Genomic DNA, 17,125 nt, shown 5'->3' on the forward strand with positions numbered 1-17,125 from the left:
ATTTAACCAGGTTGGTCCCATTGAGATTAAAAACCTCTCTTTCAAGAAAGACCTGGCCAAGACAGGCCGCAGCAAAAGAACACAAAGTCACAGACATACAGTACAGAGTGGGACAAATTAAAAAAAAGTGTAGTACAACATTTTGGATTAAATGATCAATAAAATTAAACAGCCAAGTAAAAAACATTGACACTGTATGGAAGCTGTTTCCATGTCTTTCAATTTTGATTTAAAAACATTTAAAGACACCAGTTATTTGAACTTTAAGTCATTCTGCAGAAGATCCCAGGCTGATAGTGCTGAGTACCCAAAAGCTTTTTGTTTTGTTTTGTGTTTTTACAAAATTCTGTCCGTATGTTTGAGACAGAAAGCAAAAAGAAGTCCTGTGAACGCTACGAATACTGTCCGGTGCTTCTCTGCCTGCTAAAAACAAAAAGATAGAGGTGAAGCAGCCCAAGAATTGCCTTATAAATGTGTGCCAGTAAATTAGGCTGCGGGTCGACAATGTAGGCCATCCGACACGAGAGTATAACTCACCGTGGTGAGTCAGAGCTTTACAATTCGTAATAAACCTCAGGTATATGTATGTTAAACCCTTCAAAATATAGTAGAATAACTGGGCATGCATCCTTGGTCATGATACTAAAACTTTAAGGGTATTGGGAATGGTGTTTGCAGATTGAACTGGGGTGGAATTGAAGGAATGAGTGAAGAAATGTAGTGTGTGTGCTTGATGGTCACTCTAGTCTTGAATTGTGAAAGCCGCTCTGTCACACAATGATTGGGTGTTAACCTTGCATTGCAGTCTTTTTGTGGCATTTTGCTTTCCCACTCCGTCAACCACATGTGCCAATTTCTTTATATGAGGAGAATATGCACTGAGAGGGTGAGAGCACTGCACAATTGCTCACACAGGCAGCTTAGAGGGAACATTGCCAACGGGCCCAATAACAATGTGGAACATCTTGTTATTGCAGAAACACCAATGTTGGAGAGTGAAGAAGAGGAGGGACTTCGATTGTGGCATCTGGTGAAAAGCAATGAAGACCCGGAGATTCCGAAACACAGGAAGAGCAGTATGAGGGAGAGAGAAAGAGCGAAGGCCATACCTGAGATATACCTGACCAGGCTTCTTTCCATGAAGGTAAAACCAGTAGAAACTGTGTGAAGCACCTTACCAGACTGTTTTCAGTGTATATAAGAGCAGTTTAATCAATTATATTTAATGACCAGATTACTTTCCTTGAAGGTTATACTCAAATTTTCACATCCTGTAGTTCTGACACACATGCCCTTCTGTTGGCATATAGGGAACTCTGCAGAAGTTTGTGGATGACTTCTTTGTTGCCATCCTGAGCACGAAGCGTTCTCCTCCCATTGCTGTCAGGTTTTTTTTTGACTTTCTGGATGACATGGCAAAGAAACACGGTATTGATGACCCAGAGACTGTCCACATCTGGAAGACCAACAGGTGAGATACCAACTAGATCGCTTGGACAGTCAACATGTGTGTGTGTGTATGTGGGGGTGTGTGTGCGGGTGTGTGTGTGCGTGTGTGTGGGTGTGGGGGGGGGGGGGGGGGGGTGCGTGCGTGCGTATATATGGCTAAGATGACTGGCTAAGCTGGCTGGCTAAGGTGGCTCTGCTGGCTGGGTTGGCTGGCTCTGCTGGCTAGGTTGGCTGGCTGGCTAGGCTGACTGTCTAAGTTGTCTGTCTGTCTGTCTGTCTAAATTGTCTGTCTGTTTGTCTGTCTGTCTAAGTTGGCTGTCTGTCTGTCTAAATTGACTGTCTGTCGTAAGTTGGCTGTCTGTCTGTCTGTCTAAGTTGGCTGTCTGTCTGTCTAATTTGGCTTTTCTGCGCAACCAGTCTCCCTCTCAGGTTCTGGGTCAACATCCTGAAGAACCCTCAGTTTGTATTGGATGTCCAAGTGACGGACAGCATTGATGCTGTCCTATCCGTCATTGCTCAGACCTTTATTGACTCGTGTACTACATCTGAGCACAAAGTGGGCCGGGTACGTCACTTGTCTGTTTGTTTATGCTTGACTTCATGTGTGTCTAACATGTAACTTATTGTGACCGATTTCTGTCCAATCAGGACTCTCCAGTCAACAAGTTGCTCTATGCCCGGGAAATCCCCCGATACAAACAGCTGGTGGAGAGGTGAGTTCCCACGGGTATGGCTTGTGTGCCTCATTCACAAAGCCGTACTTGAATAAATCAGGATTGTACTTCAGCATCAATTCAGTTTTGGGGGAAAATTTTACATTATGCAGCGCTTCAAAAAAAATCGTTTTTGCTGGGTGAGATAACACAACATTCATTCATGTTAAAGTACTTTCTGGTTAATTTGGTCATTCTTGTGTTATTCCAAGCTCAGTGTTGTTGTGTTGCCTTTTTATGTTAGTGAATGAATTCTATGCCAACAATAGCCCCGTGTACTTACACAGGAACCGTTCTCTCAGCCGCCCCGCTCGTGGCTGTCTCCACTGATTCACACACGATTCAGTTTCGCAACGTCACGAGTTTCGATCGACACGTAATCACAGTGCGACGGTTTCTCTCGTGGCGTCACCCAAGCACGGCGCAAAAATCAGAACAACAAATGAGGATTTGAGGAAAACATGAGGCATTTGCAGTTTTTGTCAGTTTTTTATTTTTGTGTACTTGCCATGGATGGATGGTTTGAGTAAGTCTAAATTAAGAATTTGAAAAGGATGTGGTGAACAGTAGAGTGGAAAGAAAATAGGCAAAGGTTTATTAGGATAATTCTTTTGGTGGGAGAGTCTTTAGCCGAGAGCGCATAAAAGTAAGATATTTTTATACAAAATTATTTTTAGCCAATCAGCGCCGGAGTCCAATTGGGACTTTATCGGGCCGACGGAGTACCTACCCTCGAGTAGGACCTCCGCTTGTCTCCTTAAGTTCCCGTAAATGTGGCCCGGTCAGGAAAGCTCCTGTAGTGGAAACACTCACATACGAGGTTGGCCCCGCAAATTTACGCCAAAGTTCCTGCGGTAGAAACGGGCCTATTAGCCGCGTTTCCACCGCAGGACGTCACCCAAGCACGGCGCCGCAAAAATCAGAACAACAAAAAGGAAAGAAAAAAACTTGTGGTGGTTGCCGTTTTTTCCTGCTTTTTTTTTATGTACTTGGCATGGATGGATGGTTCGAGTGAGAGGAGACGGCGTCTAGATGAAGGCTAACAGTGGAACGAAAATCGACAAAAGATTATTAAGAGAATTGTTTTTCGTGGAAGAGACTTAAGCCGAGAATGTATCATCGTCGCGCATGAAGGTCAGATAATTTTTTATACTAAATAATTTTTAGCCAATCAGCATGAAAGCCCGATCAGGAGTTTATCGGGCCGGAGGAGTACCTCCCCTCGAGTAGGACCTCCGCTCGTCCCCGTAAGTTCCTGTAAATGTGGCCCGGTTGGGAAGGCTCCTGCAGGTGAGACACGCACATATGGGGTTTGTCCCATAAATTTACCCCGAAGTTCCTGAGGTGGAAACGCGGCTATTGTCTCTTCTTGTGCATCCTCACTTTAGGAATGTCTGTTAACTGCAGGAACCATTCATAGTCCTTCAAGATTCCCTCCTGTGTTTTCCAATTCCCAAACATCCCTTTTTCAAAAAATCGAGAATATATATTTTTTTAACCTTTGACTTTTTTTTTTTTTTACATGTTCATAAGGTGTTTAAGGAATTGCATAGAAAGCTGTGTTTACTGGCAAACACTGAGTTAATGTTTTATATTTCAGGCCATTCTTAAAGTAAAACTATTGCTCACGTGTAAAACTGAAAGTTTTGTGGCACTCAAGGTGGCGCTCTTGGCATACACTTGGTTATGAATCACTGCTATAATCAACATTTTACAAGTCAAGCTATGGCTGTGTCCAAATGTCTACTCCATTCCCTAACCCCGCGCTATATAGTTGCCTAATTTATAGTGCCTTTAATTTGTTTGGCAATTTACTCGTTGAATATCATGTGACCACCGTACCTGTCATGACACACCGGCACAGTAAGATAGGTAGGGTCAACTTGGTAAAAATGGTGATACTCCCCCAGTTCCTTTATTTGTTTCAGCACATCCCGGTATTCATAAGGAAATCTTTTTTCCCCCCAGCTTGATTGCTTCATTACTCGCTACATTCTCTCGCCGCCGCACGACTGCCGCTTAGGGTGTACAATGTCTCTCAGAACAACATGGTCCTCTGTACTTTGAACATTTGGGGTTGGTCAAACCATCAATTCCTGCTCCTATTGTTAAGAATCAACTTTTTACACTGTCCAGTTCTGACCCTACTTTTGTCAGCTGGCGACGCAAAGGCCTGGCGCGGATTTGGGATTTTTATGTAGACAACCGTTTTGCTGACTCGCACGTCGATCTACCTCAATCACACTTTTTTTTAATTTTCTGCAAGCTAGACACTTCATACAGTCTACTTATTCTAATTTCCCAAATCAGCCCTCTGGGTCTTCAGCCGACCAAGTGCTCACCCTAGACCCTGCTCAGAGGCACGCCATATCTATTATTTATAATTCCTTGGGATCCCTTGATCCTCAAATGCTTGACGGTGAAGGAGTAGATTGGAATGTCGATACTAGCTGATCAATTAGTGCAAATATGTAATCTTGTACACACTTCCTCTATCTTTGCTCGGCACGGTCTGCTTCAATGCAAAATTATTTTCAGGGTACACGATACAAACGCAAGGCTTGCTAAGATCTACCCTGACGTCAATGACACTTGCAATGGGTGCAAGCAATCACCGGCTGACCATACACATGCATTTTGGTCTTGTCCAGTTCTTAGCAGTATCTGGCGTCAGATCTTCGACACTTTATCAGTGGTACTTCATTAGGACCTTGATTAATTTTATTTTTTTTCCAAAAAGAGCTCAGTATTGTTCATTCGGTAATGTCATCATCATTGCTCTTTTTTTTTTTTTTTTTGTATGTGCATGCGTGCGTGCGTGCGTGCTAGTGTGTGTGTATTCGTTAGCTCACCAAAAACCCGATTTTGAACCGTGCACAGCCCTCTTTGGTTGCCCTCCTCTTTCAGCACCAATTTGCCATTGGCTATACAAGTATTGGCCTTTACCATACTGCTGGCGAGACGCTTAATACTTAAGCGATTATTTGGGTTGCCGTAATGGCGAACAAATGATTTGGTAGAAATTGAATCTCTAGACAACAAATTTATTTAGTAAACACACACATATATCAGTCACAGCCTAACCTATTAATGAAACGGAATTAAAATGTGAATCAAGGATAAAAAGAAAGCATGCAACCTAACGAACTAAGATAAGACGGTAATGAAAAAGGTGGATGGGGAAAAGAAATGGAAGCATTTTGACCTATCAATCCTTTTTATATTTGGATCAAAGCGTTGCGCCAGTGGCATGGTCAGATTGCAATGAAGGCGCACTTACGGACTGGTTCAGGTGCACGGGAAAGAGAGGGAATCGGTGAGCGTTGATCCTCAGTTGAAGAAAACTCCATTGGAGGCGAGGGCAGTGAGCACGCGCGCAGCTGGAATACTGCATTGGAGTCTCTGGCTGATGGTGATGGGCGCACGGCTGAGAGGCCGCTGCAGGTTCCTGGTTGGTGGAGAGGTGCGCGCGCAGCGTGGAGGCCGTGGTAGGTCCTTGGATGGCACAAGTCCCGATTGGTGGCGAAGTGCTTGCGCGGCTGAGAGGCCGTAAGGCTGGAGTAGAAATCCGTGGGTCGCTAGCGGACAGCGGCTCATCGTGGAACCGGGTCGGCGGGACGCTGGGTGATTCAGAGAGTGGACGGTAGGTGGGTTGGCTCTCGGCAGGAACAGACACGCGCATTTTGGGGTGTGTGGTGAGGTTGCGAATCCTTGCATAATGCACACTTTGGGGCGCACGGTGTGGTTGCAAGTCTGGGGCTCGAAGAAGGAAGCCACGTGGTCGCTCTCAGCGTGTTCGGTGACCACGTCTCTCGTGATGGTCAGGAGAAGTTCATGGGGCAAGAAGTGTGGGCAAAGAGAAGAGAAGAGAAGAGAGATCAAGCAGTCCCCACCTCTTCCGTGTGCTTGAAGCAGACTTGGTCGAATGAGGCCAAGCTTTTGGGATAGCATTTGATAATTGTTTTAATCAGAATTGACAAGTCAGATGCTTCATTTATCATTCTGAACACATTTCAAATATGTAGCAATCATAAAGTTATTGAATCCGCTAAGATTACTAATTAGCTAAACTTAGATGGCTGCAGAAGTTACATACATCATTCATTTGAGATAGACATACAGGTTGTGTACAAAGATAAACAACAGAAGTCACTTGATGTCAGTCAAGTACATAAAGTCCGTTTATGTCCCGAATTTTGTAGACTAATTACGAGCGGCAGGATTCTTGAGGATAATACCGATAGTGACCGTTGGAGGGCACTGTGGTACCGTATAACTTTCGAGGGGCGTTGTTTCCAAAAAACACGTAGCTGATTCCTGTAGATAGACCAGACCATAAAATTGGTCTGGGAACTGATAAGCAGTCCTATCGCTAGTCTGCTTGCTGAACAGGCTTTTAGATCTCGGTAGGCGCTGAGGTATGTGTTTCCTGTGGGTTGTAAAAACGAAATTCAGTCCCTTGCTGGAGGGAATCAAAGAGTTTTTCCTTTTTGAATTGTCTCTGGTTGGTTTTTGGAAACACAAGGTTAATCCATCAAGGCACGCACACACATTCCCCATGGAGAAATGTTTAAAAAGACAAAAAAAAAGGAGGAAAAATTGAGGGGGGCGGGCAATTTTTGTTACAATAATATTTAAGTGGAAACATGCTCTCCTCCCCGACGCATAATAGCTGGCATCGAGACGTTATGATGCATATTAAACTAGAAAAGATTAGATTTTCGCTGCCAGTGATGTCTTCAACAAGACATGGAAGCCCTTCAAGAAATACTTAGAATAGCGATTAGATGCCCTCACACCCAATCCCTTCGTCTGTGTTTTTTCTCTTAACTATTATTACTGTTTATTTAGTACTTAAGGACGTACGTATCTTTTGGTCAATTAATTTGTTTACTTTCTGTGTTTGTGTGAATGTGTTAGAGTGAATGGATGATTGTCGATCTTTGCTAATAGTTAATGGATAAGTTGGTCGTTTATATGTTCCTCAAGTTCATTTCGAGTTTCATACACAACTGTGATATGACCCTTTTGGGTAATCTTCTGGTGTTTTTGCTGATTTGTTTTCGCCTGTTGTATGTTGCAAGGCCTTGTATGTATGGTACTTCGACAACATTGCTGTGCTTTTCAAAAATTATAAAAATTCTGCATATTAAAGATCTACGCAAAAGTTTGGAAGGGAAAGCACACATTTAAGGCTTTCTTCACCCAGAGTGTATCTGGCAATGTGGTGTGTAATTGAAAGACTGGAAACGTGGTTGGGAGAATCCGCACAGTCATGTAAGTGCGTAACTGTGTGTCTTTTTGCTCCTTTAGCACATGGAGAATATGGGCATACTTTAGTATAAAATGATTTCATCATGTACACCTCCGACATCAACGGGAGCGTCATTTGACAATGCTGGGGCCACAAAATATTTTCCAAAGATGCCTAGTGTTCACTTTTCATCCATAGAAATCCTCTACAAAACATGACAAACATTAGGGACTACATCCAAATGTGAGTGGCTGGGATGGAACATACTAGCATTTCAAGGTACACTGCAGGATGAGCCGTACAGTGCATCTTTGAGCCTCCAGGATTCAGCAGCCCCTTCCCCCCATTACCTGTCACGGAAAGTCTCTGAAAAACTTAAATACAGAGGAAAAAAATAGTCAAAATCCCAAACCGCACTATGTTTTAGGAAAAAAGGGCCGTCATGGCCGCCAGGAACATATGTGTGAATATGAATATGTGTGTGTGTGTTTGTTTGTTTGTTTGTTGTGCAGATATTACAGTGACATCCACAGGGCTTCTTCCGGCTGTTACCAGGAGATGAACTCCACTCTGACTGAGCTGTCCGGGGTGAGTGACACTTAACATGCAGAACATTTTAGCTAGTTTTGGCTCAACACATATATACATAAGCTCCTCCGTGAGTCATCACCTTATCGTGGTGGAGGGGTTTGCGTGTCTCAATGAGCCCAGGAGCTATGTTGTCTGGGGCTTCATGCCCCTGTTAGGGTCACCCATGGCAATTAGGTCCTAGGTGCGGGACCAGACACAGCATGGCTCAAAAAGACCCCTATGATGAACGTCAATTTTGGATCGCGGTTTCCCTTGCCCGGATGTGGTTCACCGAGGCCCCTCTCTGGAGCCAGGCCTGGAGGCAGGCCTTGAAGGCGCGCGTCTGGTGGCCGGGCCTATGGCCATGGGGCCCAGCTGGGCACAGCCCGAAAAGGCAATGAGGGTCCCCCTTCCCATGGGCTCACCACCTGTGGGAGCGGCCAAATGGGTCGGGTGTGCAGTGAGCTGGGCGGCAGCCAAAGGCGGGGACCTTGGCGGTCCGACCCCCGGCTACTGAAGCTAGCTCTGGGGACACGGAATGTCACCTCTCTGGCAGGGAAGGAGCCTGAGCTGGTGTGTGAGGTTGAGAAGTTCCAATTAGATATAGACTCGCCTCCACACACAGCTTGGGTTCTGGTACCAATCCTCTCGAGAGGGGTTGGACTCTCTTCCTTTCCAGAATTGCCCACGGTGAGAGGCGCAGAGCAGGTGTGGGCATACTTATTGCCCCCCAGGCAAGGGTTCGTTACCCCGGTGGACGAGCGGGTAGCCTCCATCCGCATTCGGGTGGGGGGATGGGTCCTGACTGTTGTTTGTGTTTTGCTTATGCACCGAATAGCAGCTCAGAGTACCCACCCTTTCTGGAGTCTTTGGAGGGTGTGCTGGAGAGCGCTCCCTCTGGGGACTCCCTCTGGGGACTCCCTCTGGGGACTCCCTCTGGGGACTCCCTCTTGGGACTCCCTCTGGGGACTCCCTCTGGGGACTCCCTCTGGGGACTCCCTCGTTCTGCTAGGTGGACTTCAACGCTCACGTGGGCAATGACAGTGAGACCCTCGGACTCGGACTTGGGAGGAGTTCGGTGAGGCCATGGAAAACGACTTCCAGATGGTTTCGAAGAAACTCTGGTCCACCATCAGGCGTCTCAGGAGAGGAAAGCAGTGCACCATTAACAATGTGTATAGTGGAAATGGGGTGCTGCTGACCTCGACTTGGGACGTCGTGAATCGGTGGGGAGAGTACTTCGAAGACCTCCTCAATTCCACCGACACATCTTCCTTTGAGGAAGCAGGGCCTGGGGACTCTGAGGTGGGCTCCCCTATCTCTGGGGTCGAAGTTACTGAGGTGGCTGGAAAGCTCCTCTGTGGCAAGGCCCCAGGGGTTGATGAGATCCGCCCCGTGTTCCTAAAGGCTCTGAATGTTGTGGGGCTGCCGTAGTCTACATCACATCGGGGACAGGATGGGCAGACCAGGGTGGTGGTCCCCCTTTTTAAAAGGGTGTGCTCCAACTAACTAATGGTGTGCTCGAACTATAAAGGGATCTCACTACTCAGCCTCCCTGATAAGGTCTATTCAGGGGTGCTGGAGAGGAAGCTCCGTCGGGAAATCGAATCTCGGATTCAGGAGGAGTAGTGTGGTTTTCATTCCGGTCGTGGAACAGTGGACCAGCTCTACACCCTCGGCAGGCTCCTTGAGGGTGCATGGGAGTTCGCCCATCCATTCCACATGTGATATGTGGACTTGGAGAAGGTGTTTGACCGTGTCCTTTGGGGAGTCCTGTGGGGGGTGCTTCGGGAGTACAGGGTACCCAGCCCCCTGATACGGGCTTTTCGGTCTCTGTACGACCGATGTCAGAGTTTAGTCCGCATTCCCGGCAGTATGTCAAATTAGTTTCCAGTGAGGGTTGGATTCCGCCAAGGTTGCCCTTTGTCACAGATTCTGTACATAACTTTTATGGACAGAATTTCTAGGCGTAGCCGAGGCGTTGAGGGGGTCCGGTTTGGTGGCCTCAGCATTGCATCTCAACTTTTTGCAGTTGATGTGGTGCTTTTGGCTTCTTCAAGCTGTGGTCATCAACTTTCACTGGAGCGGTTTGCAGCAGAGTGTGAAGCAGTTGGGATGAAAATCAGCACCTCCAAATCTGAGACCATGTTCCTCAGTCGGAAAAGGGTGGCGTGCCCATTCCGAGTCAGGGATGAGATCTTGCCCCAAGTGGAGGAGTTCAAATATCTTGGCATTTTGTTCACAAGTGAGGGTAGGTTGGAGCAGGAGATCGACAGGCGGATCGGTGCAGCGTCTGTAGTGGTGCAGACTCTGTATTGGTCCGTTGTGGTGAAGAAGGAACTTTGTCGAAAGGCAAAGCTCTTCGATTTACCGGGCGATCTACGTTCCTACCCTCACCTATGTTCACAAGCTGGTCCTAGATCCTGGATACAAGCGACCGAATTGCGTTTCTGCCGCAGGTTGTCCGGGCTCTCCCTTAGAGATAGGGTGAGAAGCTCGGTCATCCAGGAGGGAATCAGTGTCGAGCCACTACTCCTCCGCGTTGAGAGGAACCAGTTGAGGTGGCTCGGGCATCTGGTTCGGATGCCTCCAGGAGTTTATTGTTCCATTTTCAATAAAGTTTAAAATTCCATGTGCCACTACCCAGACGTGCAAGTACCCCTAGGGCCCGAGCAGCGTACGCTGCGAGGTCCCTATTGTTTTTGTAAGACTTGTTTTTCTTCTCCGCAAACAATCACATTTTTGGGGACCTAAACATGTACAAAAACTCACCAAACTTTGCACACCCTTTGGGCCGGGCAAATAATTTTATTTTATGAAGTTGTCATAACAACATGGCTCTATAGCGCCCCCTAGCATGGAAAAATAATAACCAATCCTGGCACGTTCTACCGAGGGCTACGGAAATTGGCAGGCACGTGTAGCACCACGAGACACACAAAAAAAGTCAATGGAAGCCATTTCCTAAAATGTACACGAATTGAGCTATGAATTTTTTAATAACCAGTTTTGGCCCATGTTTGCACATTCACTGTTCCCCACTTTGACAACAATTTGTACCCGATTGAGTTCAAACTTGGCATATATCACATTAAGATCTGAGACAACAACTTGGGGGGAAAAAAATCTTGAGTTTTCTGGCAGGCATGATGAGAACCCGAAAGAAAACTGAAAGATGACATCTTGGTGCTTGTGCTTTAAGAAACTGCTACCTATGGTCGTTAGACTGGGAGGCAACGCAGAGCGGTCGAGTTACGCTACAATTTGTGAATGGATTGTGCATGCTTGGCCTAACGTGTCTGGTTTCACTGTTGTTAGAGCTCAAAAAGTTTTTTTAATTTTATTTTATGATTTGAAGATGCCAGCATTTGCAGATAATTTTTAGTTTTTGTCTGATGACATTGTTTTTAAAAGTAAATCAGACTTCATATTCAAGCAGTTACTCATTACTTGAGTATTCTTTTCAGCGAATACTTTTTTGCTTGTACTTGACAGATTTTTTTTAATGACTTTACTTGAGTAATATTATTTTGAAGTAAAACTACACTTACTTGAGTATAATTTTTTTGGCTACTCTACCCACCTCTGCATATCAGGACTGACATGACAAAAATATGAAATATGCCAAACTGTGACTTATGGGGCTTTGGCCCAACCTATAGAGTCTTTCCAGTAAAAGGTCATATTTGTTGAGGGTTAAACCGGCCAGAAGTCTTTGACGTGTGTCATTGAATCACAAACAAAACCAAAAATTGTCCAATAGTGTAGTAAAAACTATTTAATTTCCAATAACATTAATACCTAAAACAGCTTCACTCAATTTCCGTAAAAATGTAAATGTAAAAATACCAAACGAATGCGTCAACATAAAACGACAGTCAAAAAGCTATATGCCCTAGCCCAGAAATCACACTCAAAAAAGAAAAAACAAAGAACAATGTAATATGGCTTCAACACCAGCAATATATACCCATTACCCACTGTGCATTTACTCGCATTTGCAGAGATCCGATACATTGGATTTTTATTGCCATTGAAAAAGGCCTGACAATGATGTGAAGCTGTGTGCACAACATATAACAGCATCAAATTGAAATGTTATCACTTGAAGCAAGCAGTTTGTTTCTTGTACGGTCTTCAAATAGTGTGCCGGACATGTTTGGAAGTAACATTGTTTTTGGCATCAAGTTTGCACTTTTCTCCCATCGTAAATAAAAAAAACACAAGGTCAAAGTAAAGACAGTAAATAATCAGAAATATAAAATGTCTTTTAACATTTGAATGACATCTGGTTTCCTCTGTCTTTTCAGAAATTCGCCTCCGAAATGAACCGTCTTGTTGCACTTCATGAACTCTATATGTACATCAACAAATATTATGACCAGGTAACACATATACACATGCACACGCTCGCGCACACACTCACACACACATGTTTGCCTTTGTATCTTAGTGGGAACATCTCATTGACATAATTTCCTAGCCCCTTACTAGTGGTGCAATGGATCATCATTGATCCGTGGTCGGTTCGGATCCTGCCCGATCCGCGGATTGGGTGCACATTCACAGTCAATACCATTCTGACATGTCAAGGAAGCTGAATGATACTTAACGTAACACGCTGAACCTAACTTCACAATAAAGTTGACTAAATACAGTAATACATTGACGGCAAAGCAAATGGCTTAAGTACACTTTTACTTTGTGATGGCTAGCTTGACTTCCCTTTTAGACGTTCATTATCGTAGTTGATTGACATTGTAGTTGTGACCAACATCAACATAAAGCTATCCCGAACTCATGTTCTATCGCTAATTTAGGATGCTAAGAAACCTTTAATTAATTACGCGATCATTGTATGATATGGCAGAAGTCTCTGACGTAAGTGGCTAGCGGTTACCTGTTAGCATGACCAATGACTGTCTGGCTGCTGGCTGGTAAGTAAGTGTAACAACTTACTTTATTTATTTTTCAATATTCTGGACCAAGGCTACTTTGTAAATCACTCTCTTTGTTTAGAGGAAGAGAAGTGCCTTAAATTTCACATTGAGGTCTATTCATTATTATAAAAAAAAAGATAAATAGAACTTTGTCTTCATTTATTTTATAAAACACTTTTGCCCATTAAAAAACAGAAACATTCAACTCAAAATGTCAAGTTTAGCTGTTTAGATTATAGGAACACAACTTAAACCCATTAACCGTGCTTCTCCCCTTAGTCATTTTGTTTTGTTTTTACCAATTCTTGGTCTATTAGCCGATGAAATGCATCAAAATATACACAAGAGGTGACGTGGGCCTCGAAGCATGTCCTGGAATTTTATTGGAGCATTCATGGCTGACGCAGATTCGTGGAAGTTATGAAATAAATGACGCGATTGACGGCGGCGCGGGAGGAATTTGAATCAGTGTAACGAGTCGACAGTGACATGCTGTTAAGAAATATGTTTGTAGACAATGATGATGTTGAAAATGATGATGTTGAAAATGTTGACGACAGAATGGACGACAAATAATTACCACTCGATCCCCTGAGGTTGTTACAACTGTGGTCCAGTGTTGAAGGTAAATATGTATTGAGTTACAGTATATACCAGCAGATGCGACATTTGTTTGTTGATTTTTTAAAGAAACATATTGAAGGTTTATAATAATAAATTTAGGTTTGTGTGAACGGCACAGGTGTACGCTCTGAAATGTTTTTGGAATTATGTTTCTATCTGCTTCAGGAGCTGAGATATCAATTATTTTTTTAATATTGTTGAATTTCCACTCAAAAGTCACCCATAGGTTTTAGAGGCATGTTTTGCCAGGCACTTTAGGCCTTAATGGGTTAAACCATTAATACCTTGTTATTTTACACTTGAACCATGTAAAAAAAAGAATGTTTCTGCCTCATATTGCACTTAAAAGTTGTGTTCCTAAATCCTAAATGGCTATATAAGACATTTTGTATTGATAATTTTTTTTATTTAATTGGAAAAGGCGTTTTACAAAATAAATGAAGACACTAAATCCTACGCAGCTATATTAGACATTTTGAATGTATATATATTTTTTAATTTAATGGAAAATGTGCTTTACAAAATAAAGACAAAGTACTTTTTTTTTAACAAAAGTCTTTCAACACAGGCTTTCAAGTCTTCATCACAAAATTTCACAAGTTTTTCCAAAGCCACAATGTATTCTTATTCCTCAAATAAAACCAAAACAATAAAGGAAAAAAATTAAGAAAATCAATAAAAAATCAAAACAAAAACAGCAAACAACAAAAGTCTCGGAAGTTATGTCCCAAATGGGGCAACAAGTCCAGTTTTTATACAAGTGAGATACAGTTCTGTCACATTTTCCCCCTTTTGCACATACAATAAAGAAAGTTTCCAAGGCCCAAGGTTGCACTTTAAGAAAGGACCACTCTTTATTGGACATCAGATAACTTTTCAGTTGTAAAGACCTATACAAATCATTCGAAACCAAACCAAATTCCTTCTGTAACTACCCAAAAGACTTCAGAGTTTCACCTTGAAATAATACATTTACAAGGGTAAGACCTTTGCCTTCGCAGTCCCGAAACCTCACATCCATTTGTGTTGGTAGAAAACCCACAATGCCAGATATTCTAGTAGCCCTCAATATCGACAGAGGAGCTTTAATCTTTTTACTAACATTACTTAGAATTTTAGGTGCAGTCCACCCAGATATTTGTAATTTTATTCCACTCCTCCTTGGGGCCAAATATCAAGTCCTTCAGCGAGGACAGAGGTCATAAACTTTGTTCCAGAGTTAACCATGTTGTTTCTTTACTTTGTTTTTGCCACTCCATCTCTCCACGCAATTGTGCTGCCCAGTAATACAAGTTAAAGTCCGGTAGATTAAGACCACCACGGGCTCTACTATTGGTCAGTTGCGCAAATTTAATCCTGGGTTTCTTCTTTTTTTTGCTAAATAAATGAAGATACCATTTTTTGCATCTTTTTAAATTGAGACGCTGGAATCCGGATAGGCAAAGACAAAAACAGATGCAGTAATCTGAGAACATTCATTTTGACAGTTTCAATTCGCCCAAAAAATAAAGTGGCAATAATTCCCACCTAGTAAAATCTTTCTGAATCAGATGCACTAATTTCCCAAAATTTGCTTCATACAGTTGAGAAGTATCCGGAGTAACTGTGATTCCTAAATAAACCTACCAAGAGACCATTTAAATTTGACCTTCTTATCCAACTCCAAAGGCCAATTACCTTTTATCATCATAACTTCAGATTTTGAACTATTTACCATGTATCCTGAAACCATGCCAAAATCCCCCAGACATTTTAAAAATTCTGGTATGGATGTTGTTGGGTCTGTAATATACAATATAATACCATCCGCATACAAGGATAATTTGTGGGTCTTACATTTGTCTGATATACCTAAAATTAACAGATTATTTCTAATCAATTCTGCTAAAGGCTCTATACTTATAGCAAACAAAATTGACGACAAGCAACAGCCCTGGCGTGTCCCTCTTCCCAAAGGAAAACTTTCAGACATATATCCATTAACGCGTACTCTAGATGTGGGACTCATGTACAACACTTCAAACTACTTAATACAACTTTCATCAAAACCCATTTCAGCCAGCACCAGTTTCAGAAACATCCAATCCACCCGATCAAATGCCTTCTCAGCGTCAAGGCTGAGAAGCATTGATAGGTGTGGACATTCCTTAGCTGGTGACATTATATTTAAGGTGCGCCTAATATTATTTACACCTAATCTCCCAGGTATGAATCCTGTCTGATCTGGGTTAATAAATTTAACAACAATCTTCTGAAGTCTCCTAGCCAAAATTGCACTCAGTATTTTCACATAATTACACAGCAAACTAATGGGCCTATATGAGGCGCATTGAGTGGGATCTTTTCCGTCCTTATATATCACAGAGATTATTGCCTCAGCCCATGTTTTTGGTAGAATTTAATATGTGGTTAAATACCCTGTGTAAAAGCGGAACAAGCTCTGTCTGGAAACATTTTTAGAATTCCCCCGGAACCCATCGCCGCCCGGCGTCTTATTTTTAAGATCTCTTATAATAAATGTAATTTCTTCCTTAGTAATAGTCTCCATCAAAGCTTTGGCTTCATTCCCATCAAGTTTAGTAAGATAAATACGTTGCAAAAACTGTTTAATCTTGTTTTCTCTATCAGGTACATGGTCTGAGTTATATAGTTGCATGTAATATGTACAAAAAGCATTAGCTATTGCTCTGGGGTGTGAAACTATGTTCCTTGATTTGGGACATGTCATTTTCTGGATTGTTCTACTTGCTTGTAATTTTCTTAACTGAAATGCAAGTAGCCTACAAGCCTTATTCCCTTGTTCATAATATTTTTGATTAGCGAATCTTAAAGCACCTTCGCCTGTTATGTAAGTAAATCATTCAAGTCTTGTCTGCACTTCTTCAGATCCTGTAAAACAGTATGGTTATTTGTTCTTTTACAGGGTGACACACACAAAAAAACGGTCATCATCTAAACTTGAATAACTTTAGAAATAATTAATAAATTATTTTTATTTTTCAGATTTACCAAGAAGAATTAATGTTCTAAGAGTCTACCAAATTTGACTTTCGGATGCCATGGACTGAGAAAAATACATTTATAATTGAGACATATTTTCAGCTCTCCCTTCGAGGAAGGGTAAGAAGCTCGGTCATCCGGGAGGGACTGAGTGTCGAGCAGTTACTCCTCCGTATTGAGAGGAACCAGTTGAGGTGGCTCGAGCATCTGGTTCGGATGCCTCCTGGACGCCTCCCTGGAGAGGTGTTCCGGGCATGTCCCATCGGCGGTAGGCCCCGGGGAGGACCCAGGACACGCTGGAGAGACTATGTATCTCGGCTGGCCTGTGAACGCCTTGGGATCCCATCGGAGGAGCTGGTTGAAGTGACTGGGGAGAAGGAAGTCTGGGCTTCCCTGCTAAAGCTGCTGCTGGGTCAACTAGTTCAGAACCCATGGGACTGTGCATAACCTCAATGGTAAAGACACTAACAGACAATCACACTCTGGACGACTGAAATCATCAAGGACACCTCACAACGTTGCTGCAGTCAGAGACTCTGTTGTCCGCAGCCCAAGCAAGTCTATGCGTCGGCGAC

At 43.2% G+C, this 17,125-nt stretch overlaps 1 protein-coding gene across 4 annotated transcripts in view; it reads left to right on the plus strand.

Annotated features, from left to right (window-relative positions):
- The window catches only part of plxnb3 (plexin B3), a 148,268-nt gene that overhangs the window by 118,052 nt on the left and 13,091 nt on the right, over nucleotides 1–17,125 (plus strand). For all 4 annotated transcript variants that reach the window (XM_086067153.1, XM_086067156.1, XM_086067155.1 and 1 more), the window contains exons 33-38: nucleotides 978–1,144; nucleotides 1,311–1,471; nucleotides 1,867–2,014; nucleotides 2,098–2,162; nucleotides 7,929–8,004; nucleotides 12,297–12,371. In XM_086067153.1, the coding sequence (XP_085923279.1) occupies nucleotides 978–1,144; nucleotides 1,311–1,471; nucleotides 1,867–2,014; nucleotides 2,098–2,162; nucleotides 7,929–8,004; nucleotides 12,297–12,371 (692 nt within the window). The remainder of the gene's footprint in view (nucleotides 1–977; nucleotides 1,145–1,310; nucleotides 1,472–1,866; nucleotides 2,015–2,097; nucleotides 2,163–7,928; nucleotides 8,005–12,296; nucleotides 12,372–17,125) is intronic.

This window comes from Leptonotus elevatus, chromosome 2 (genome assembly GCF_054856555.1).
Source record: "Leptonotus elevatus isolate MCC_2025b chromosome 2, RoL_Lele_1.0, whole genome shotgun sequence".
In the NCBI taxonomy this organism is placed as follows: domain Eukaryota; kingdom Metazoa; phylum Chordata; class Actinopteri; order Syngnathiformes; family Syngnathidae; genus Leptonotus; species Leptonotus elevatus.